Raw genomic sequence first — 24,719 nt, forward strand, 5'->3', positions numbered from 1 at the left:
GAAAATGCCTGGTCTGACCTTGTGTGTGTCAGCAGGAGGAAGCATTTCACAGCCTCTGCCCTGCACCAAGCTCTGCAGCTTCCAGACCATCCCAGGGGATGGACATGGTCACCTCGTGGCTCTCAGAGCCCAGGGGACTTCGGGCTGGGCACACAGTGACTCACTGCATCAATAGCACTTCTAGTCCCAGTATCTTCCTAAGGCTGCCTTAAAATTTTCCTTCAAAGACACCAGAATCAAACAATTTAATGGTACTACTAAATGTCATTGTCAACACTGGCTGCACTTGCCAGGAGCTCTTGGTCCCTGCTATTTTTTTCTATGATCTTCTTGTGATGATTGAATGTATAATTTCCAGGATTCCCACAGGCGATCATTAAAATGCTGGCAAGTTGCTATTGATGATTGGTTTCCACTGCACAAGCAGAGTATTTCTCAGCAGATAAGTACACATTTTTTGCCTTGAACAGTGAAAGAAATGTACACTGAATTTCTTTCCCGCTGGCTGTTTATATTTCAATACACAAGGATAATTTACACAAGAAAATATAACATTTGTGATTGCATCCAGCATTTACAAAAACAGTCAGGCTCTTCCAATTTGAAAAGAAAAAATTACGTAGGAGATGGGGACTATTTCTATGTTGATTTTAACTTCTGAGTCATCACGTTACGGGAAGGCCCTGTGGCAAAAGTGCTCACCCTACACAGAGGGTAGAAATAAATTGAACATGAACACAAACTGGAAAGGAGACAGCATCTCTACACTGCCCTTTCCCTCTCCATGCTAACCATTTACATACCCAGGAAAATTCCTGGTGAGGTGCAACCGCTTCCAAAAAGGCACCTGTTGAAAAAACCCCAAATGTGTATTATGTGGGGATGTAAAAGTCCCTTCTGGTCTGGGGGGGGGGGGGGGGCTGTGTTTGAGGAGAGCATGCTCTGGCTTGTGCCTTTGGTGATCACATTACAGAGTCCCTTTGCTCAGCTCAGCCCAGGACCTCAGCAGTCACAAGAAGAGCAGCACAGAAGCTGGAATGCCCTGGGTTAGGATGTGTGACCCTGTGGCATCACCGCAGCAGACACAGGCAATCTACATTTGCCTCAGAGCTTCATGGAGGGTGAGAAAAAGCACCCCAAAAGCAGGCAGTGATATTGGACATAACTGAAATTCTTGCTGATGCCTAATGCCAGGCACTGGCCTGGGGATAACCACTGGAAAAACAGCTGTCTCTGCTGGAAGAAGTAGCTCTATTACACTGAAGGAAAGAAGAACTAGGAGCACAGAAAGCCCAGCTGTCCAGTTTGGCCATTTGGATGGTGTGTCTCAGTCTCTTCCTGCTGTGCCTCTTCCAGCACCGCTGGAGAGCACCAGTCTCTTCCAGAAGTGTCTCCCTGCTCCCTTCATTTCCTCTACAGAGTCCATGGCTTCCTTGTCTAGGTGCTCAAATAAACCCCTGCTTCAGTGCAATGGATAAAGGCCACAGTCTCACCTTCTGCTTCGCTGTCAAACTTCCTCCACCAAAATTTTCACTCTGCAAGGCTATGGCAATCAGGCAGTCACACCACCATGAGGTCAGGGCTTTTTCCAGCATATTGGACCTTGCTGCAGGGAAAAGCATAGAGAGTGTAAGAACCAGCCTGTGGCTGTGGTTGTGCATGTGCTGGCCCAGCAGCATGCAAAGTTACCCATCAAACACCATCATTTTTTTACCTCAGCTGACCCATTGTGGACCCATTTTCTTAATGCAAAACGTGTAGCAGTGGGAGTTATATTGGTGATGAACTGTGCAAACCTGGCAGCTGAAGGCAGAATTGCTCCTTCTGAGCTGGAGCAGGCACTTTGTCAGCTCCCTGCTGGTGACTAATGAAGCAGGTAACCTTTTCTTTCTTGTGGGGCCTTCCTGAATGGACTCAAAGTACACATCAATCTTTACTAATGCTGTCACTCCTCCTGCAGAAGTGCTCTCCCTCAAACCCACTTTTTCTTGTGCAGAAACAAGGGCTTTCCAGCAGATTACCCATACCTATAATTACACCTGAGATGCCAGATGGTCATCTGCTGATGGGAAGGTGACCTAGCAGGTAACCACCAAACAAATAGATGACACTCTCCAGGGTGACACAAGACATAAACGAGCCAACAGCTAAGGCAGTGGCAGTTTCAAAGAGCTCTATCAGCTGCATTGATGGGGAAGGGGGGGAACTGCATGAACAATGAACCAAGTACTTAACCCTCTCTACTGATTTCTGAATAAATAATTTTTTTCCCTCTAAAATAAAAGACTTAGCGAAAGAAATTTGTTGGTGGTTTTTTTTAGTTTTTTTCCCCTCCTGTACAGTCACCGTTGTGTGGGGTCCTTTGCTTCCCCCTGCTGTCACCCTGGAACGGCACAGGGTGGGCTGTGGCTCCAGCCAGCCGTGGGAGTGGGGAGCCTGATGAGGATGGGCTCTGCCGGCAAGCGCTCCCTCATCCCACAGCTCCCACGGTGCTGCCGTCGAGAGCTGTGAGTGCGGCAGGCCAGGAGGAATAAAAGCCAGCAAGCCCCCGCTCCGTGCCTCACCGCCCACGGGCAGGGTCCCAGGGAGCCGAGCAGAGCTCTGGGGTGCCAGCGGAGAGCGCTCTCCCAGCTGGCTGCCACTGAAGGCTGGATTTTGCCGTTCCTCTGCCCCATCTCCCACACGTGCAGGTGAAGGGATTTGGCACTCACAGCGCTCTCAGGTAAGAGGGGTTTGCTGGGAACTGGACAATGTGCTGGCATAAGAGCCAGTGTGGGGCTTTGTGGTTTGTTAGGAAACCGGATCTGGAAGAGGACTTTGCTCTGAATATTTCAGAAAAATAAAAAGAAATTGTTGCCTCTAGCAGTCCTTAGAGAAGAGCCCTTGCTCCGGAGGGGTTTGCTGGTCCATGTACACCTCCCGTGTCCCAGCAGGGATCCCCTGGTAGTAATAAGCCATCAAGTGGGAACTGGGATCTTAGGAAGCCCCACCAATTCTGCCTGCTGTGTCCACCAGCGCAGAGTGGGGCACCTGCATCTGGGAGAGAGAAGAGCTCAATTTGAAAAGTCTGAACACCACAGTACAAACGTGGACATGGCTCTTTGGACTGACACACGGTGGGGCCAGCCTGAAGTTGTCTTTTGGCTTTGCTGTAGGTCAGGCATGCACCAGTCACTCAGTGCTATCAGTCAGTGTTGACTCCTACTTTCTAAATATTTAGGATGAGAATAATGACCAGAAAAATAGTTTAAAGCTAAAACTAGCTGAAGTAACAAAGGAAACAGGATGGAGGGTCTGTGCTACACACACTTAAGACTGTGCTTGTAAGGGGCAAGGAACTGAGTTAAAACAGGAGGCAGTAATGCGACACACAGCATGTGTTCCAGGTGGGCAAACCTGGCTGCTGACCACCAGCACTGAGGGCACTCAGTGAGGAGTATGGGACAGCCTGGAAGAGGCACAGGGGTGCTGTGACTCTAGTGTGGCTCAGCTGCAACCTGCCACCCTACAAAGCAGCTGTATGGAAAGACTCCAGCCTCCTGCAAGGGTTCAGAGACTTGTCCCTAGTGCTTGCTGGCCCTTCCAACCCAAGGGCAGGTCCCTTTCCACTGGGGAAACAAACTCAAGGAAGGACTGATGGGAGGAAGTCCAGAAGTTGTCTTTGGTCTTTATAATTTTTTCCTGGCTGAGTTTTATGTTTTTCATATAACTTTTACAACTCATTATCAAACTGGGAGCAGGTACAGTAGGGCAGGATACCTTCCTGCCCTTGTAAGGCGCCAGTCTTTGTGCTGTGCCAATTTCAGTTTCCTGTGAGTTTCAGTGACAATTTCCCAGTTTCAATTGTGAAACAAAACCATTCTGCAGCTGCTTGGCTGCTGAATTGCACTTCAGCACCCTCACGCATTGGCACAAAAGAAAATAATTCACCCTTAACACCCACAGCAGCTTCTGCAGAATCATCAAAGGTGTGGGGGAAAGGGGCAACACCTCTTTATCTGGCAAATAGAATGAATTCTCTGAGGGATTTGTCAGTCGTGGAGAAGTCCAAGCCTCCAACATCTGAGGAAGAACTGAAACCATTACCTGGTAGTTTTGTGTGTTGTGTTCTTGTGTGAACATGCTTTGTGCACAGCCATCATGAAATTGCTTTCTTTATCTCACCTGTTAGAACCGCACAGAGCTCTGAATCACGGTCACTTCTGGGCTCTGTCACTAGGTGGTGACATGCTTCCAGATACCGAGTCCTCCTCCAGTTTTAGTGTAAAAGAGCAGTAAATAAAGACAAAACGTCCGTTTTACCCTCTGCTTATGGAAATACAGCATTCCCAGCCACAATAAATTCTGCTTAAGATAATTTGATATTTAAGTGATTTTTAATATGGCATTGGATTGATTGGATTAATATTGTTTCTGTAAGAATTCCTTCTATAAAAGTAATTTTAGTCATAAACATTTACATAAAGGCTAATATTCCCAATCTACGTGTGATTCAGAACACCTTTGTTAGCAGACATTGCCAGATGCAAAATGAATACCTGTTTGTGCATCTTCTGGAAAGAAACCTGCACTGAAAGCTTTAAAGTTAATATGTCATTTAGTTGGGAAAAGTACCGGTTTCCCTTCCTCCTTTCTGTTTTCCCTGAGCATGCTTAGTTTTTTCCTTGAAATGCTCATCAATAGTTGCAGCCCATAGGTACAGTATTTGCTCTGCTGAAGAAGGTTTGGTGGCTGGTATGAGACACATGTACTCACCAGAGGTCAGGCCCTCATATGCAATTTCCATTCAGTACTGATGGAGATGTCCTCTGGGATATGAAGATGAGGGCTGGAAAAGGAGAGCTAAATTCCATGAAACATCTGATGAGATCAGGCACACTAGAAACCTGGATGTATATGTTGGTGGCTGGCTGCTGCCTGCAAGGGTTACTGATCTGGTGGGATGTCTGTGAAGACCTCAGTCCCTGACTCTTGCTTGGTCATTCACCCACAGGTAAAACCAAACTTGCCTCTATTAACTGCCAGGAAACAGAATCTGCAATGCCATTGTGCAAGGAGCAAACCCCATCCCCTTCTCCATGGCAGCAGAGGGTCCTGTCTGGGCTTGGAGACAGCCTCCTCTGCTCAGCCTTGACTAGTAGGGCTTGGACAGACTTTGGAGAGGGACATGGCCATGGATCAGGTGGTTGAACAAGTCTGTCTTTATCTTCAATACATGCCTGGGACCCCATGGTCCCTAATAGGCTCTGGGCCAAGCTGGACACAGCATTGCACAAGAAAACCCTAGGGTGGATCTCATGTCAACTTAGTACACAGTGAGGCTAAGCTTAAAATACTGCTCTCTAACCATTAAGAAATCTAGAGGCTATTTTGAGGTAGGTTCGGGAATGCAGCTTCCCTTATCCTGGCCTCCTCCACACACACCTTCCTCTGTCACACAGCTGCTGGTGGTTGCAGACTTGTGGTGACCCTGGCCAGAAGCTGAGGCTTGGAGCGTGTGTGTGTGTGTGTGTGTGTGTGAGCTTTCCACACTCCCATTGATGTGGAATGCTACTTAACTGTCTGGTGCTGTCTGAGGCCCGACCCTGGATGCCTGGCTGCTTGCTCATCCCTCAACCCACCTTGTAAAAATTCTTCTTTACAAGGAGCTACTTTCTAATCCAGCTACTTTTCTGTCAAAGGCATGTTGTTCTGGGCTCCCTGTGGTTTGCAGTTTTTAGTCCATATTCTTCTTCAGAATCCTCCTTGACCTTAAAACTCTTTTCATCCTCTCTCCTTATTTTCTTTAATTCATTTTTGCGCACTCGTTAATTCTTGCTGAGGTTTGTGTAGCAAACCCCACCTGTTTCCCTGGGTTTTCTCATAACATTTAAATGCTCTTTGTTCTGCCCGAAACCCAGTCAAAGTAAAGACAGAACCTTTCACAGTTTTCAGGAAGATGACATTAATACTTCTCCCCCAGCCTCTCCGTGACCCCAGGGCTCGAGCATCATCACCAGCAGGCAAGCACGGAGCTGCTGGAAGGCATTCCTGCCTCTGGGTATGCCCCGCTGCTGGCTGGGTTTGTGCATGCTTGGGGTTTTTGAGGGTAGTGAAAGCCTGCCAGCATGTGTGAGTACTCTGAGACAAGATACTTAGTAAGGTAAAGACACTTCTCATAGCCATATTGATTTCTCTGTCTCCACAGGCACCCCAAAAGGCTCACCACAATGGCTGCTGGCCTGGAGAAAGCCTGCCACCGGTGCATATCTAAAATTGCCAGCAATGGTAAGGCAGTTCTGGTAGCCATTGCCTCATGTATTTAAGCTGCCCTGTTGCTAAGCCAAGTATATAAAGGAATCACGATGGTACAAAGTCCCATCCGAATCTTTCATTGAAGCTTCCTTTCCTAGATAATTTTGGGAACTGATGGAGTGTGCAATAGTAACTCTACCCTAACAGCAGCTGCCTGTTGCAGTATTTGAAGTTTAGCAACCAGCACAAATTTTCTAACAAACACCACCATGTACCTAAATATGGGCAGCAACACATAGCCTAAGCAAAATAATGTGTTACCTTACACATGCAGTGCATGCAGAAGCATCCACAGGGAAAATCACCTGAGAACAAACTCTCCAAGGAGCGATTCCCGCCAAGCAAAACTTCTGCCAGCCTGTGTGATGGCACAGGGACGCAAGTCTGGGGATGGAATATGGTCAGAAATATCCCCCCTTTCACCTAGTGAGATCTGGGACAGGTTATTCTTCCCTCTGCTTGCCTGCTCCCTGGCACAAGGGCCACTGCAGGTGGGGGTATCCCCCATAAGCAGCCCATTGCTGTGGGTTGGAAGCATCAGTTGTCTGGACAGAGGTTCTTTGGCGTGACAGCCTGGGCTTGCTGAGGTTTTAAAGCAACTGGTTCTTCCCAGCCAGGGTGGAGGACTCAGAGGGCTGGAATGAGCTGACAGCTGGTTGAACAGGCTGGTTTTGCTCTCCGAGGAGCAACGCAGCAGAAAGTTGACCTGGGCTGAGCTGCACAGAAGCACAGGAGAAATACACTTCAGAGGTGGGGTTTTGTAAGATCAGGGAAGCAGTGTCCTCAGCAGGAGGTTAAAATCCATGGGTATTAAAGCAGCTTACTCCTGCTGACTGCATCACCTTTTCATTCTGAGTTGCAAGTGAAACTTGCAAACATGAAAGTGACATTTTGCTTTCACTTCTAGGCAGTAGCAATTTCTAATTCCACTCAAATACAAGAAGCAGCAAACCCTTTGACCACTCCTCATAAGTGATGCTTTACCCACACTTATTGCTGCATTTGCCAGTCTAGAGTGTTACCTTGGAGTCTTCTATATTCCTGATCTTTGCTTTGCCTGAAAGGCTCTCAAAGCTCAGAATGAACTTTTATTAATGATTAAACCCCTCAACTCCTTGCCATCTTACAACCTGGCAGAGAAAATCAGGCCAAAGGGACAGAAAGCTCAATCCAGGTCTCCCTGCAGAAACCTGGCACAAGTAGGGAAGGAGAGGATATTTTCTGGCCTACTTTTTCATGCTCATCACTGCCCCAGGGGAAAGGAGGGCTGGAGAGGGATGGAAAACAAGGCTTGCAGAACATGCACCCTCATTACACCCTGACAAGTGCCTAGGTGTGGAACTGGGACCCAGCTGATCCCTGTAGGATCCCTCACATCCTGCAGAAAAGGCATTCAGGGAGGATCTGGACTCATTGGTGAACATCACAATTTAAAAGGTCAAAAGTGGTATTTTCTCTGATTTTTGTTCCTAGTGCCTACAAGCAAAATGTTACCGTTCCCTGTTATTAAATTACCACTGGAACTTCAATGATGAGAGAGAAAATAATTAATCCTTTAGAATTTTTTTTTTGAAAGATTGGGATTAGTTCTGATCTCACCTATGCTCTTCTACACCAGAAGCACTCTCTTGGGTAGCTGAAAAATTACCCATGAGTGAGGAACTCAGAAATGACATTCCAGGAAAGTATCTTCAGGTTCTTCTCATGTTTAAGTTCAAAATAAGCTCTGCTTTAGTTATGGATCAACTAATGCATCCAAAATTGATTTTATGTTCATTAAAATGCCAGCCTTCATGAAATGCAGTGAGGCCTAATTTCACTTTTCCTTATCATCCTGTATTTATTTTTAAAAGAGCTTTTCAGCAAAATCCACAGTTGTACCTTTGGTCTCCTGGTATTTAAATAATCCTCAAGAGCCAACCCACCCGTGGAGCATTTTTTCATTCTTGGTGTAGCAATTTAAGTTCAGTCTTCAATTTATTGACCAAAATAAAAAAGCCTAGTCCACTACCCTGGGTCTACTGCAATGCAAACTGAATGGCTCTATATGGAATGCCTAAATACTGTTATAAAATTACTTCTGGAAATTATTCACAAGGGGCCAAATCCAGAATTTAGACCATGGCGTAACTGTAGTTCAGTATCCAGAGGCATCATATAAAATTCAGGCTGGACACTCTGCAATATTGCTCAACCCCCAAAGCACCTACACCTAGGACATAAATTTTAGGTGATGTGATGCTGATATCTGGGTACCAAAGTTCTACATCACAGTCATTCAACCCTAATGAAGCAAAGAGTGCTGGAACACAGCAAACAGCTGGTGGCCCTGAGCTGGGATTTGGTCAGTTTCCTCCCACTTCCCCTGCCTCAAATGGTGGCTTTGCACTGGAACTAGAGGCCTCCATGGGAATGGCTGTTCCTTACCCTGAATCTTCCAGCTTCTGAGTTTCCACTTTGGTCAAGAGATTAAATCACGCCAGGGATGGGGTTTCTGCCATTCATCCCCAGAGACTATTCCAGCAATTGATGGAATCCTTGCTATGGCATTTAGCCTCATGAACAGAGCAGTCTTTGGTTTTGTTCAAGGATATCTCATATCTCTACTCTTTGGATACTCACAGGTCTGGTTTTGAGTGCTCAAACCTTGCTGTTATTTTCTTATTCAGTGGTGGCCAGCAAGCTGAACAGATTTAATTCCTTTCCTTCATGTTACTTCATTCAAGTTTTTTCTGCATATCCCATCTGAAATAGTGACATTTTCCTGTGACTTGAAAGCACAGAAAGACAGCCAGTAATCACAGCTACCAAAATCATGGGCAGACTCATCCCTGGTCTGTAAAACATACGATCTTACTGGGGCTGATTCCTCAGAAAGATCCATTGAGACTTTCTCTGCCACCACAACACCTCCACAGGCTGCATTCTTTCTTTGCTCCAAGTGCCTATCAGTACTGCAGGGGATGCCTGCAGATGCCATGAAGGAATAAAACATGGATGAAAATACCTGCTCCCCATCTGCACTCCAGCCTGTTACACCACCCATGCTGCAGTGCAGCACACTGTGACACTGCTTGCTGAGCTACTGCACTGCCATCTGCGTCTGCCTCAGGGCATCAGCAGGCATGGGGCCCTGCCAACTGAATTTGACCCAAATTTCCTAAACCCCAGACTGCTGGGAGTCAGGCCCCTTCAGAGCAGCATTCTCACAGGGTATTGTCCAAAGGGCACACTGTGAATTTTCACACAGAATTTTGCTCCTCAGCTTGCTCATGCAGATAAATCCTGGGGTAACTGCAGACTGTTTGGAAGCTGGTAGTATCTTGTTTAAAAAAAAAAAAAAAAATCATTTTTTATCCAGAACCTGACAACTACAGAACAAATAGCACCTAGGAGTGATGGCAATACAACCAACACTTCATTTATTACTGTATTTATTATCAGAGAGCTTGTCACTCTACTGAGCAGCTTGCACTACAGCTGTATTAGCATACTACTGAGGAAAGTAGGTAGATTGAGATTGATATTCACTTCTGATAATCCTGTGAAGACTCTTACCTGAAAAGAAAGAAACTTTTCTCTCTCTTCAAAGTAAATAGGGACAGCCCAAGCTGATCTGAAATTTCCAAATGCTTGGAAAACTCGTGGCAGCAAAATAAAGTCTGAGGAGTCCACAGGTGAATTGGTGTCACCTCCAGTACTGCCTCCAGATCCCAAGCAAATGCCAGAGGGCAACAGGCTGTGTGTCCTGAGGCCAGGCATAAGGGGGTGGCAGAGGAGTGGGAAGAGAGCTGAAGTGCAGGGGCATGGCTGTGGAAGATGCAAAGGCTCGGGCATGAGACAGGAGAGAGACCATGACATACAGCCAAAATGTCAGCAGTGATCTCAAGTGTGCTTATTCTGTGGGGAAATCCTGGCAAGAGGAATTCAGCCAAACAGCAGATTTATATCAGCTGACTGTACTCCTGGGAAGGAGACCCAAAACCTGCACCCACTGATATAATTTTTTGTGACCACAGATCTCAAGGAATGTGCAAGATATTCAGCCATCTGTTCTCTTCTTCCTCTGTTGTGATCCTAGACATGAGCTCTTCCCTCCATTCATTTTCCAGCATGTTTGAATCCCACAGCAGGACTTTACCAGTGCCCCAGCAGGTGCTGCCATGCTGGTACAGAGCAGTGAGTTCTCCTGCCTAATGCCCAGGCACCAGCTTCATGGAACAGATACCCTTTCGAGGCATGCCTGGAAACACTTCTAGTTGTGTTGTGTTTTTAGAGACTACCAGCCCTTTTTTGCTACTTATTCCAGGAATGGGGCCAGGGGCTTCTCTGACCGGCCTGTGAGGCGGTATCACTGACATAAAAACACCACAAGCCCCATATGTGAACCTGCTGCACAGCAGCGTCCTCTCTGCTGAGCCGTGCTACCCTGCGGCAAGTACCATTTTCTGAAGCAATTTGTCTTCGGACCAGAACGGGGCAGCACAGCCCAGACAAACCCAGGCATCGAATGCGTGTATCCCAGCTGAGCAGCATATCTGTGAAACCCCCCATACATTTAGGGAAAATCAGTCTTTAGCGCTGCTAGCGACACTGCGAGTGGCTGCAGAGCCCTGCCAGTTGTGTAGGCAGTTGTTGAAGAGCCTCACTTTGTTAAACATGGATCTGGAAGCCTTCCCAGACTATGCATCTGCCCCTCCAATTCGAGACCTAAGAGGCTGCAGCTGAATGGGGAGATAATGAGTAAATACATTCCCAGCGGCTGCTTTGGGAGCGGAATTAATGAAGCATTATCTTTTTCTCTTGAGCTCTGAGTGGTCTCTACCTCCCACTTCTTCCCTCCAAAAGCGGGCTGTTGGGCAGATGTCAGACACAAGCAAACACGGACACCTGTCTGCCAGATGTGTAGCCTCACATGCACATGAGCTTTTTTTCAGAGCTTACTGCAGCGTCCCTCCCCGGGGTCAGGCAGAACAGGCGCTGCAAAATTAACAAATGACACGATGCCTCCTCCTCCTCCTCCTCCTCCTCCCGGGCTCCTGAGCACTTCCCGTGCAGCGCGGGCAGGGACAGGGGGAGCTACGAAACCACAGGCAGAGGGGTGACGTCGCTGCGAGGGCTGCGCTGCAATGACAGCACTTATGGCCACACCAGGCAGTCGGTGCAATGCCCTGCAGACCTAAGCGGCACCCCTTTGGGCACCAGATAAATGAGTTGCCCAGCCTGTGGGCACTGTTTGCCCAAAAATGATGTTGGAAGCGCAACTCATTTAAAATACTGTCGCTTCTTAATATAAAAGAATAGTCTAAATAACTTAACAGCAAGAGGAGCTAGTACAAAATGTGACATGTGAAAAGGGAGGCTCTAGGCTGAGTTGTTCTAATGAGAGGCTGTCAGTGGTTGAAAGAGATTAGTCAAGTGTAGGACACTATTCAAGCAGAGGAAGAATTTCTGTATTATGCAGCACTCAAGAGATAGGAGTCTGAGCAAAAATGAGAGAGAGAGAGAGAGACAGAGATAGAGACAGAGAGAGGGAGACTGGCCGACAAGGAAAGGAGGAGGGGGCAGCACAAAGGAACAGAAGTGCTTTCTTCAGCTCAAAATACCCTCAGTATCTCCCAGTTCATAGAGATAACAAACATGCTACTTCAGAGAAAGATGTCTTTCAAGAGCTTAAGTGTAAGATCCTGGTTCTCTGTGGAGAAAACATGAGCAGTATGTGGGGGATGGTGTATTCCCATGAAAAGTGTCTGCGAGTCAGAAAGCCTGGTGGATCTGCTCTGAATTTTGATGCTGCTCCTATGTGCTCTCTGTTTCTCCTTCTGTAAAACAGAGGCAGTGATGCTGCCCTTTTTCTCTAAGGCAGCCTGAGGGTGGTATTTTGGCAGTGCTGCAGAATTTTTTTATTTCCAGAGCGGCACTGTCTGCAGGGTGCTGGCAGTGTCCCTGCTCCTGCAGGGCCAGGGGGACACCATGCACCTTGCAGAGGTTGCAGTTCTCTGGCATGGGGAACTGTGGGACACAGTATACCTGGGAAAAGGGGCTGGTCCCAAGCCAACTCCAAATACTTGCTCCAAGGTTTTTTTTGCAAGCCTCCAAGGAGACATCCTACTCCTTTTCTTATCCGTGCTCTTCGCAGCCCCTCTGCAATCTCTGCCCACCTGCACTGTGGCACCCTTAGGCACACACTTGCAGCCTGAATAGTTTCTGGAAGGGCTCTGAAGGGACACTTGCCACAGAATGTCCTCATTATATTTTACTCTCATTTGACAGGGCAGCGTTTCACTTTAATGTTGCCAAGCGTTCATGATTAGGCACAGAGATGGCAGCTTTTGTGAGACAGGCTGCTCACACTGTCCTAGACGCTAGTGTCCCTCACCCACCGTGAAGGTAAGCATTCATCCTCTGCAGCACCTGGCTGTGCAGGGAAAGCATCAGGGCTCAGATACACCAGCAACCTCTAGGGAGTAAGTAAGCCCCTCAGGTCCACTCACCCGCAGAGAGAGTCTATGTGCACCCCTAAGAGCATCCTTCCACACAGCTTAAGCTGATCTATTCCAATGACAAATCCCACTTCTTGCAGCAGGGCTGCTGCCTTTGTGCTCATGAGCTAAGCTGGGTCAGGGAGTTAGACCAGCCAGAAACTATTCACATCTGTGATAACGACAGTTTATTTAGCTATCAATGAAAACTAAGTGGAATGGCATTAAAGCTGCTATTTGCTTAGCAAACAGATATGGCTCATCAGTTGCCACGGATTAGCTGATGCAAAATTACTTGTTACTGCACAGTCGCCTGGCAGTGCCCCTGAAAAGGATGCAGGATAAGGCAGCAGTGGATGACTCCTTGCCCTTGGATTAAGACAAGCTGCAAGTAATAGCTACAAAAGCAGTTTGTGTCTCTCACTGCATCCTGGAAGTGATAAAACATGTGCTGGTTCCATCACCTCAAATGCTGCATCACGCAGGTGATATTCCCACCCCCTCAAGTGCACTGCATTTCTTCCTACACAGTTGTGTGGATACAGAGCATCTGTAAAGAACTGGATGGAAATGCTGGCCTCTAAACCTGAAGTAGCACAAATAAAACTGTCTTTCTTTTTTCCTTCACAGCATGCTTTATATTTGGGCTCCTCGCTTTCCTTGCCTTACCACTGTCCATGACTTTTATAGGTAAGTTGACTACTAAAGTAAATTGAAAGTAAAAACTTCCTGGCACTCTGTGGCTGTTTAACATATCTAGTGGGAAAAGGAACTGGAAAATTCAGGGTTTCCAACTGTTAAATCCTTGTCTTGGTACTTTAGCTTCAGACAGAATCTCAGCCCACACTCCATATCAGGGAGGAAGAAGTACTTGAATTTTGACCCTGTTTATCTTAAAAACCCCTCCAGTGTGTTTTACCTCAAAACTCAGCTTTGTCTGTGGGAGGAAGCTCAGAATCTGACACATGAGATTTCATTACTCAGGATCCCTCTGCATTAGCTACACTGCAAAAACTCGTAGAAGCATAGTGCTGGAAGGGAAAAAGAAATGCTGTAGGCTGCTATGTCTCTACCTTTTTGAAAGTCAGACCTGGTTTTTGGCTGATCTGTCTCTGTATAACCCCTCAAAGGCTGGATTTGTGAGTAGCATTTCAAGATCAAATATTTAAGAAAGGAAAATCCTTTGAGCTACACAATTTTATACCTTTTTAAACTGCATAAGGCCCCTCTTTTCTTAAGCATCACCCTTCCCTTACCATTAACATAGATCTTTATTTTTTCTAAAACACTTCATTGCTCCCTTTCAGCCTTTCATATCCTCCATATGGGTTGTGAACCCCACTTGAGAAACATCAGTGGAGACACCAATCCACCTCTGCTTTCAGACAGGCTCATGTGCTCACAGCATCCCTGACAGATGTCTAACTTGCCCTTGCTCAAGGAAATACCATGGCTTCCCAAGGAGTCTATTTCAACATTTTATTGCTCTCAAAGACAAAATATTTTTCCCCATATCCAACCTAAATCTTCCCTATGGCAAATTAAACAGATTACAGCCTGTCCTGCCCACTGTGATCACAAAAACATATTGGTCACTGTACTACTCAAGAGATCCTTTGAACTGTTTGAAGGCTGCTATTATAACCCTGCTCCATCTTCTCTTTTCTTTTCCCAGAGGTCTTAAAAACCTAATTCTTTCATCCTGACCTCACAGGTCACTGTTTCTGTAGTTTTTTTTTTTTTTTTTCATTTTTGCCTCCCTTCTTTGACCTCTGGCCAATGTAAGTATTTTTCCTTATTAATAAAAGAATGATGTAACACAGGCCTCCAGCTGAGACCTGAGGAATGAGCAGTGCAGAGTAATTAGCTCCTCTGTTTAACATGCAGGATTTCTGTAAACACACCTCAAAATTAAACATGGTCTCTCTGCAGCAAATTACCTCCAATTTAGTTTATGGTGCATTGTAAGCCCAGATGGTTTTTGGCAGTGCTGCTCCCTACCAGACATATCTTGTTTTTTATTTACCTTGAAGTTTCCTTCCCTACACAAAGTGTTTGGCTCTATCAGTTTTTGTCTTGTAGATTTTGAATGCCTTTTTCCAGTGCATCCAGATCGCTTTGAATTCAAAGTCTTCAAGAGCCCTTGTCTTTGAGAAGCTGTTCACCTGGTGCCTCGTTACTCATGAGAGATGGTCCAAAGGAACTCCAGATGCAGATGCTGAGGGCAAGCTGCATCTCACCTAGACTCAGACTGTGTGCATCCACAGCCAGGCTGAGCGCTGCATGTTGTCCTTGCAGGCTGTTAAGGGCAATGGACATTCCGGACAGTGAAATTCCCACACCATCTCTTAGGTGTCTGCCTTGAGATGAGGTGACTTTTAAGGCAGTTGGGACACCTGGCCCATTGGCATGGATAGTTATCCAAACCCACATAATAAGTGTTCAGCTAAAGGTTGGTGCTATTCCCTTAATCTGGGGCTTTCAAAGTACCACTCATGACTATGGTGGGATTCCGATTAGGATGTCCTAATTAGGATGTCCTAATTAGGAACCAGGGAATTCTAACAAGGGATTATGGAGCAATTAGGAAGTAGGGAAATGGACTGAACTGTTACATCACTTCTGCTCTTATACTTACCCATGACTTAAGATTGCTATTTATCCTTTAAGAAGATTCCAGCTTTAGCTTTTCCCCAGGCTGAATATGCCTGAACTGTGAAATAGGGATGGGAAGGTATAATACAAAATGTGGCACAGTTTCCATGCACACTGACATCATGCCTTCTGGAAATGAATCCAGGTCTGGAATCTGACCACTTACAAATATAATTTCTCAGGAACATTTCACAGTATCTTTAAGATCAGAGAAGTGGAAAGTCTATAGTAAGATATTAGCCTGGAGCTCTGGATATCTCCTGCATCAGGTACAGAGCCCTTTTTTTCCCCACAACTTACTGAAATTAAGAGATAATGTCACTGTAATGTAGTGTTGTCAGAGGATATTGGTTTCCTGCAGCTCCATATCAGCAAAGGTATTTTTAGGAAAATGAAATGTCAAGAAAAATGCAGATATTTATTTTCCAAGCAAAACCCTGTGATCTTCTGATAATATTCTGTTACCATGATCTCAGAAAAAAACTTGCTGATGTGCCTCCAGTCATTTTGGCTCTTGCTTCCTACAGAGGAAAACTGTGAGATAAAATACTTGTTAAAACTCAGAGAGGAAAAACAGGCAGCCCTGGTAATAATTACATGCTAACATTATACACTCTTAAATTTTGATAATGCTGTAAATCACAGTATAATTCAAGATACATGAAAAGGACTCAGCATATTTTCCAACCTGCAGACTTGTGACATCATTTAAGCCATAGATTGTTTAGCAGCTTTTTCACTTTTACTGGCAGAGAAGATCTCTTTTTTTCATTAAACACTCCAAAGATATAGAGATTTATTTAATTTTTTTTTAGTTTCCAGGACAATGAAGGATTACTTCCAATAACCCATTCTTGTACAGTGTCCAGTGTCCTTTATATACAGAATTCGCCAAGGATAGTTAAGTCACATTTGAAAGCTGATGACATGTTTTTTTTTTTAGTAAGCAGTCTAAATTGCCCCCTGTTCAAATTTAACCCAGTACTACTCCTCACACTCATAACACCAAGTAATTCCTCAAATAATTCCTCAAATCTCAAATGCTCCCAAGAATTGTCTGAAGCCTATTCTCATACTCCGTGCCTTTACGTGGGAACCAGTCTTGTGCTTTAGTAGTTGTTGTTTAACACACTCTTTCCTTGCATTCCAGTCCTTCAGCCACTCCTCTGATTTGCTGATATGCTTTCTGATAAAAAGGGGCCCAAAAGCAGTTACTTCGAGAGAAATTCTCTGCAGCACTAGATCCAAATGTAAGGCCCACAGTTAGGGGGCTTACTGACTGAGGTCTAAGTGAGGTGCTAAGTGATGACAGCTGCAGGCATCCACGAGGAACACCTGAAAATGGCCTGGCATGTTGAGGTCTCTGCCTCCCATTAGGAATAAAGTTGTGTAGTGGGCACCAAACAGCGGATCAGCTTTGCTATACAGCAGCCCTCCTTTCCTATGGGTGTACTTCAGCCATTTTCAGCTGAGAAGAGTAAAGCAGCTAAAAAGAGGCCAATGCTGTATTGATTTTCATTGGTCCTGACCCCTCATCTCATGGATAATCATGAGTCACAAGGACACCTGGTATGTAGCAATCCTTTGTGGGCCATGCCAGAGCACTGCCCCAAATGGTGCCCTTAGAGAAGCTCATGTCCTGGTTGCTCACAAGTGCTCTTTCCACTTGCTGGACCCTGTGTCCTGGATCCCACTGCAGTGTTGTTCTGTGGCAGCCAGGAGGTAAAATGTGCAAGTACCTCTGCTTTCCCAAGCCTCTCATCTCTTTTTTTTTCCCCTTTGGATGCTGTTCAGGCTGTGTCTGATCTTGCAAAGGTCTTGGTTCATTCATTTGGACTCCTGTGCTGGTCTGTGTTGTGGTCAGGCTCAATTGCTTTTCACTCTGAACCACAAATTGCTCTGGCTTGCAGGGAGCATTGCAGTAGAGGCAGATCTTTGATCTCACATGGTCCATATATCCCATCTCTAGCAGTCAAAGGAGAACATATCTGTTGCGTATGGGAAAGAAGAGCTTGCACTGATGCTTTCCAACTAGTTTTGGTGTTCCCAGATAAACCAAACACACGCTGTGTGAGAACTGATCGGCACATTCATTGATTTCACTGTAACAAATACCAGTGCCCCTCTGTCAACTGTAGGTCCACATTTCCTATTCACACCTTGGGGTGTATTTTTAAAGTTACAACTGTATTACCTGCTTTGACCTACTCGTTTGCTGTCATATCTATCTGCAGTATTCTCTCAAAACCTACAGAGTGCTGCTGTCTGTCACTCAAATCCTTCCCAAGACTGACAGATGTCATGTTATATATATTAAAGGATTCCATAATAGATTTGTCTGGGAAAGAGAATCAGAGCTGCATGAAAAAAAAAAAAAAAAGAAAGGCATTTTTCTCTTTTTTTTTCCCCTCAAACTGAAATCTCATTTAACACATTGGAAATAGAAATTGCCTAGGTTCCTAAATGGAAATATATTCCCAGTGATCCCTGGCCAGCTGCTTTTGTGGCAGACTATTAGATGGCTAAGAACTCTGGAAACCTTGGCAGCAGCTTTCTGATGAACATGATGTAATTTGTGACAATTTCCCTGCTGCCCACCTCTGTAAAGCTGGGAGTCTGAGCAGGTCTCAGTGTTACACAGTGGCAAAATGGACAAAAAATTACAGCTTTGTAATAAGAATGAAAGAGGAGAGAGTCCAAATCCATCTAAGTGCAGCCTTTTTCATTTGTACAAAGGTTGGTAATAAATACTTAGTATAGAAGAGTAGACTGGAACTCCACAGCCCTTACACACAGGGGATCACAGACCACAAAACACTGTCCCCTGTCCTGTGACTAAAGTCAGACCTGTAACAAGCAACCACAATTCAGAGCACCTGTATTATACCATGCAAAGAGTGCAAGAGATGTTCAGGACATCAGCAGTGTTCTGGACCAGCAATAGCAGTGGATTTGGTGGGCAAATTGACAAGATAAAGAGGATTACAGCTATAGAAAAGAAAAACCAAAACAAAACCCAACCCCTCCCCCCCCCCCCTAAAAAAAACCCAACCACAAAAAAAACCCACCATACCAAAACCCACTGATACTTCTTTCCTAATTCCTCCTACTCTGTGTAGTTCTGAAAATGGAGGCAAGACATTGTACCTGAGAGATGTTTAGCACTAAGACTAGCACATTCCTTTTGGTATCCTGCAACTAGGTAACCCAAATTATTCAGAGAAAAGTCAGAATATCTCCTCGCAAACCATTTATACAGCAAGAAGAAAACAGAAAATCCTTTCTACCCTGTGCAACTGATCAGTCAAAGCCTTGAAACATGGGATCAATACCAATAAAATTACAGTATAATGAACTGTTTAAAATTTCTGAAGATGTCATTGGGTACGAGACTTGGGCAGGGGATTCATCCCAGCTAACTTACAGGTATCTACAGCTGGCAGTCTGAATTTCTTGTATAGCCATGGAGAGACAGAAGTGCTTTCAGGGACCAATTCACCCAACCCATTTCAAATGCCTATCTTAGGAAAAATGAATTGAATTTTACAAGTGCCTATTTCTCCCTATTGACTACAGAGTATAGAAAACTAGTTCACATATGGATGCCTGCATTGCAGACATCTATATTTGGACAGATGAGTTTCACTGCCACAGACCTGTATCACAAGCTTCAGTCTCTAATGCCAGCAACATCCTCACACAGCCATACACTCTCTTCCCTAAAACTTACCCAGCTTTCTCTTTCTTGCAGTAGATTTGAGGGTTGCCAGGGTCCTCAGCTCCATAACAACCAATTCTTTTATCCTCCAGCAACCCAAACATCTTGGAAACTTGAGTTTCTACAGCTCCCTATCAGCTGCTTGGAAAGCTAAAACAGTTCCAGGTGCTCCCACGGGTATTGGCTCCCAAGCTTCCAGGCATCTGACTCAGGAACATGCCACACTCATAGGAACTAATGAGCAGGAAAATCCTGGGGGAAGCTTATCAGAATTCCTTCTTTTCATGGTTTTGATTTTCACTGAATTTTCTACTGCTGATGAAAATTCCCTGTCCAGCTCAGTCAATGGGTCATTTAACAAAGAGCTGTGGCTGAAACGAATGACCTCTATATGTGGCTGCAATTAGTATTGCCAGAAAATAGTAATGTTGGTTTTGCCTTTGCTCTCTCTCTTCCTTCTCCTGTCTTTTGCTTGTTCATGGCCCTCACTCCTGTAGTGGGAGATGCAGCCCCCTTTTAATTCAGCCCCCATTTCAACAGACACAAGGATACAAGTCTTGGGTGTAAGCACTACACTTCACTTACAGCATCTATAGTTTTCACTGTACAGCTTGTTGCAATATCTGTCACTTGAGATAACAAACATCCATTTTTGCCGTTCAGGAATGAAGTTTTTGGAAGACTGCCCAGTTCAGCCACTGATTCCCTTATATCTGTTGGTGGGTGGTGTGATTGGCAGCTTAAAGGTAATGTGCCTTCTGTGTGTGAAAAATATTTTGTGTGACTCGACTTTGACTTGCTAGTTAAGACAAGATGATAGCTCCACACAGCCACATGCACCCAGTACTGGAGAGCTACAGGACTGGACTGTGCTTATTCCATTACCAAAAGCACCTGTCAGTCAAGTGAGCTGCTAATGAGCTCAGCATTGTCCCACACACCGTGGGGTGACTTTCCTTCTGCATCACAGCATCTGTGCTACAATCCCTACTGAGGGAAATGACTACTTAACATGGATGCCTGTGGTAAATGGGGTCCTTTTTCCACAAGCAATCCTCCAAGCATGTCAAATCTTTCTCCATTATTTTCATACAGACGGGACAAAAAGTTAAGTTATTCTCCTTGCTTTGGGAATACTACAAAACCACTTGTGTTTGTACATAGTCCTTCACAAGTTCAATTTACTCCCACTCTGACCTGGCCAGAAGTAAATGACTGCAGCAGAATCACTTCCTTCCAAAGTAAATATATCCCTGCAACACAGCAGGGCTTATTAATCTAGATGCAGCATTTTCTAACCACAACTACCTGTCTTCTATAGGACTGTGCTCACTTATATCTTTGCCGAGCCACAGTCTGGCAGTTTGACAAGTAGAGGCACCCTCATACCTGTGATAAACCCATGTCCCTGTAAAGCTATATAACTCTGCATTGACTCTAAAAGATCCACCCTGTTCTGACAGTCCCTTTGCAGATGGTGTTAACTGGCTTTTAGGGAGCATGAAGAGCCTTACCACAACATTTCTAGCCTGTTTTCTTTGCCAGGACTGAAAGAAATGGGAAAGAATCCTCCTCTGCAGGTCTCTGCATTCACTGCACTCTTTCAGAGTGGTAACCCAAGAAAAACACAGTACATCACTGGATATGAATCATGTCCTCCAAGGACCTTTGGTTAGTAAATAAGAAAATGGAAAAAAAAAAAAAAAGGAAGTGCTTAATCTTATTACAAGGAATTTGCTATGTTGTGGGTTCTACTGGCAAATGCTTAGTCAGTTATTCGATCACACCAGTGGACTTTTCTGTATAATCAAAGGTTCATTTAATAATAGTTTAAAAAAGATTAGAGCAGAACTGAAAGGAAATTTTGAGGCTAGTGGATTGAAGCGTTCATAAAAAATGTTGACTTGTTCTTAGCTATTTCTGGTTTAAAAGTCAGTTTTTCTCAGTATAACTAAGGTGGCAAACAGATCAGTTAATATTCATGCTGACATCAAATAATGGTTTGAATTTTACTTCAGTTGACAGCAGGACTGCTTATTTTGCAGTTTGGCAATGCATTTGGTCAGAACTTGATTAGCTTCACTCACGTGTTATCTCAGCGCTTGGTCTGCAGCCAAATTCAAGTCTCTCGCCCATCTGAACTCTGCCCTCTGTTCTGTTCACTGGACTGCACTGACTTCATCCACTAGTGCCCTTGCTTGAGCTCTGAAAGTTAAAAGGTCAGAGAATGGGTACAGGATGAAGTCTGAATGGATGCTGTCCTGTGATGGACATCATCTAATGGCAAGTCATTCTAGCCCAGATCTGTGCAGACTGTGGGCTCCTCATCTATTCCTTTACCACCTCCAGTCTTTTAAAAAGCACTGGTAACTGTTCACCAAGGCAACTGAACCATTCTAGAGCACCCAGAGAGGCCTGTTGAATTCATGCCATGCTGCTCCATAAATGTATGTTCAGCAGCTAGTAACAATGTGAGTGACTGCCAGCAATTTCTTCAATCACGCTTGGCAAGGCAATATCCATAAGAATTAAATGCACTTTCCGTGAACTACTTAGATGCAGTTGAGATTCATAAACCTACCTGGGAGGTTTCTCTGACTGCTTCAAACCCAGTACTCATCTGTCATTTAACCCCATTCTCACTGCTGAGCTTGATAGAACCTGAGTGCTGAGCTGAAAGCTAAATGGACTGAGGTAGGCTTCAGGTCCAGCCACAGGCAGCCTCATGCAGAAACCTCAGAGCCACTGGCCAGGCAGGTTTATCCCTCCTGTGCCTCATGAGTCTGTGTAAAATAAATGTTCATATGAGAAGATGATAGTTTGAGCAAGCTTGTTGCTTTGAGTGCTCAGTTGGAGGTGAGACATCAATGGAAACAACATTTTTTTGCCTATGTTGGTGCTGGGACTTTAAAATGTGTTTCTCAAAAACTGGAACCAACATCTGGGCTGGAAAACCAGTTGGTTTTGTGAACAAAAATTTAATCATTTATATATAACCAAACAGTTTTCCAGAGAAGAGTAAGAATAAGAGAAAACTCTGGATTCTCTTGCTAAGCTTTTCCTATTGAAAATGGGGCATATGGAATAAAATCTGAACCAGGAAAAATATATACCCAAACAGGTTTTCGTTGGCCAGTGTTCTGGAGAAAAAAGAATGTAAAATGAGGGGTGCTCTTCTCTTTTTCAAGCAGAAAAATAAGCACAGATTATAACTCTGTGAAAGAGAACATGACTGAGAACAGTGAATCTACTTGTGTTCTTTGTATTGCCAAGACTAAACAAGAAATGCAGGTAACACTGATGAGTCCTACTGCATTTCCCTGTATACCAGACCTTCCTAACCACCTGGCATCATGGTATTCCCCATATTTCTCTGCTAGTTTCGAGTGAAGGCAGGAATCGGGCAATCTGGGAAAATGGCACTTAATTGAAGAAAATTTGACAACAGTACATTGCAAGTATCTAAAGCAACTTTGAGGTTTAAGTCATAGTCTATATGCTTCATAATTTGATATAAGCTGATTCAAATTTATAACCATGGAAAAATAGAGTTAGAAGAGAAAAATCTACCCATTACAAGGCAGGAACTACACTACTCAAGTCATTTAGCAGTTACTCTAATCTGTTCTTAAAAGTCTCCAGCGTGGGAGCTGCTGCCATTTCCCTACACAATCTGTTCTCATGCCTTTCCATTAGCAATGTTTTTCCAATGTATGACCCCTGCTGGTGAATAACCTACAAGGAAAAAATTCATTATTGTCCAGCAGTACCTGCCTTATTTGTGGCTCCTTAGCTCTCTCTTACACTGTTTTCCCACACCTAATCTAATTTGACCCAAAGACTGGCAGTGGCCAGAAGGTGTTCAGACTCTCTGCAGTCACTTTACTTATTCCCTTTTCTCCCGCAATGCCTCCAGGTGACTCTCCTGCTCTATGACTCAACCAGGATGAGGCAGCTGCTTTCCAAGTCTGTTGTGATTGATGATGACGACGACGACGAGTATCCCTGGAGGCAGAATGCTCACAAGTACTACGTCCATCTAACCCTCAGTCTTTTCCTCTTTCTCTGGTTCATTCTTGGGAACTACTGGGTTTTTTCTGTGTATCTGCCAAATTTCATCCCGCCTTTTCATCAGCCTCAGGATTACTGTGACAAAACCCTGTACATTTTTGCTGTTGGTGTTCTCATTATTAGCCATACTGTTCTGTTTCTTCTTATCTTTTGTAGCTGCTGCATATACTGTTTTTCCAGGCAAAGATTCTCTTCTGAGGAAGACTAAATGCTACATAAATAAATCTCCAGATTTTTGGGAAAGCGTGTACAACAAAGAACAGGCAATAATTCACCCTTGTGCACATCTTTGTTGTACAATATATATGTGTGATAGCAGTCAACTTCAAGGGGAAATTAAAAAATACATTGCCATCTGGAAATAGCTATGCTGGAATACAGCATAGTCTATGCAAAAATGCTGCTGCAGGTGCCAGGGTGTACTCCTGCTAACTTTTACATCCCATTTTTTTAACTCTGGATGTTTTATCAGGAGCGTGCTCTTGCAGATAGCAAACTCCTCTAAAACCAGGTCCCTGTTGTGTTGCATATAGCACAGAACATCTTTGCCTATAAAAGTAGCCATGTTGTTCTCTTCACTGGGATCTTAACTCTCCCATAGTTTTGATGAGGTTTGTTATTGTCCCTGCATTGTAGATGAGGGAGCTGAGACAAAGGGTTGTATTCAGGCCACTTTGCAAAGCATATGGACTCTGGGAACTCTGAGAGTAACTGAGATGCTCACTAGAGAGCTACTCAGGCTATTGTCAGACTGGTCAGTAAGAAGCTGTGGTAGCAATACGAGCATGTATAAAAGGCAGCCTGAATATGGCCCTCAGGTCTCTTCTGAACTTGGACTAGGAAGCATCTATATCTAACTTTGGGGCTAAACCAGACAGTATGAATACATCCATATATAGCCAATACATCCAGTGAGCCAAGGCTGCTTTGCAAGTCTTTGGCAGAACAAAGAACTAAGCTACTGAGTGTCAGATCGGTGCTTCAAGCAGGGCTCAGCATTCCCCAGTCAGGGGATACACTTTTTCTATAATAGTAATTTGTCAGTACCACACAAAGTAACACAAAGATTACTGTCAAACCATTATGATCAAGTTCATAGAAAAACTGATGATGTTACCTTGGTATTTTGAATATAAACCACAACAATAAGAGATGGGTGGGGATGTGAGAATTTCAGGCAGATGTGTGCTCTACAGCAGTTCTCTGGTTGTGGTGTGAATGTACATTTGATTTGTTCACCTTGGTGCTGTACATATGGAAATCTGTACTTAATGGACAGATGTAATGCAAACAGCTTTTCAGTCAGCAGCAGCAGCTTTAAAAGCACCAGCATGCAGAGAGACAATTTTTTTTGTGACATGTAATGGAACAACCCCAGAAGTGGTCCTGGTAGGTTGTTTTTTCATGTGTTGATGAATGCCATGTAAAAGTGCTCTTTCTGCTTTTGCTCTTATGTACTTATGTTAATGTGGTCAAAATGGAGGGGCTCCCCTCTAGAT

At 44.6% G+C, this 24,719-nt stretch overlaps 1 protein-coding gene and 1 long non-coding RNA gene across 2 annotated transcripts; one reads left to right on the top strand and one right to left on the bottom strand.

Moving 5' to 3' along the window:
- Positions 1 to 2,414: 2,414 nt before the first annotated feature.
- TMEM272 (transmembrane protein 272) lies at positions 2,415 to 24,719 on the top strand. Its single transcript, XM_053936615.1, has 5 exons — positions 2,415 to 2,722; positions 6,188 to 6,267; positions 13,407 to 13,466; positions 19,813 to 19,895; positions 23,066 to 24,719. Exons 2-5 carry the CDS (start codon positions 6,210 to 6,212, stop codon positions 23,426 to 23,428), a joined length of 564 nt encoding a protein of 187 aa, XP_053792590.1. The 5' UTR covers positions 2,415 to 2,722; positions 6,188 to 6,209; the 3' UTR covers positions 23,429 to 24,719.
- On the bottom strand, positions 15,856 to 23,030 carry LOC128784754 (uncharacterized). Its single transcript, XR_008429603.1, has 3 exons — positions 22,920 to 23,030; positions 21,237 to 21,354; positions 15,856 to 15,965 (listed from the first exon to the last, which is right to left on the bottom strand). It is a non-coding gene; the product is annotated as an uncharacterized LOC128784754 (long non-coding RNA).

This window comes from Vidua chalybeata, chromosome 2, assembly GCF_026979565.1.
Source record: "Vidua chalybeata isolate OUT-0048 chromosome 2, bVidCha1 merged haplotype, whole genome shotgun sequence".
Taxonomy (NCBI): domain Eukaryota; kingdom Metazoa; phylum Chordata; class Aves; order Passeriformes; family Viduidae; genus Vidua; species Vidua chalybeata.

Bases quoted from the DNA above. Each gene is read 5' to 3' on its own strand.
- TMEM272 (XM_053936615.1), top strand. From the start codon at position 6,210: ATGGCTGCTGGCCTGGAGAAAGCCTGCCACCGGTGCATATCTAAAATT. The intron at 13,467-19,812 runs GTAAGTTGACTA...TTTGCCGTTCAG, and splicing joins ACTGTCCATGACTTTTATAG to GAATGAAGTTTTTGGAAGAC. The intron at 19,896-23,065 runs GTAATGTGCCTT...CAATGCCTCCAG, and splicing joins GTGTGATTGGCAGCTTAAAG to GTGACTCTCCTGCTCTATGA.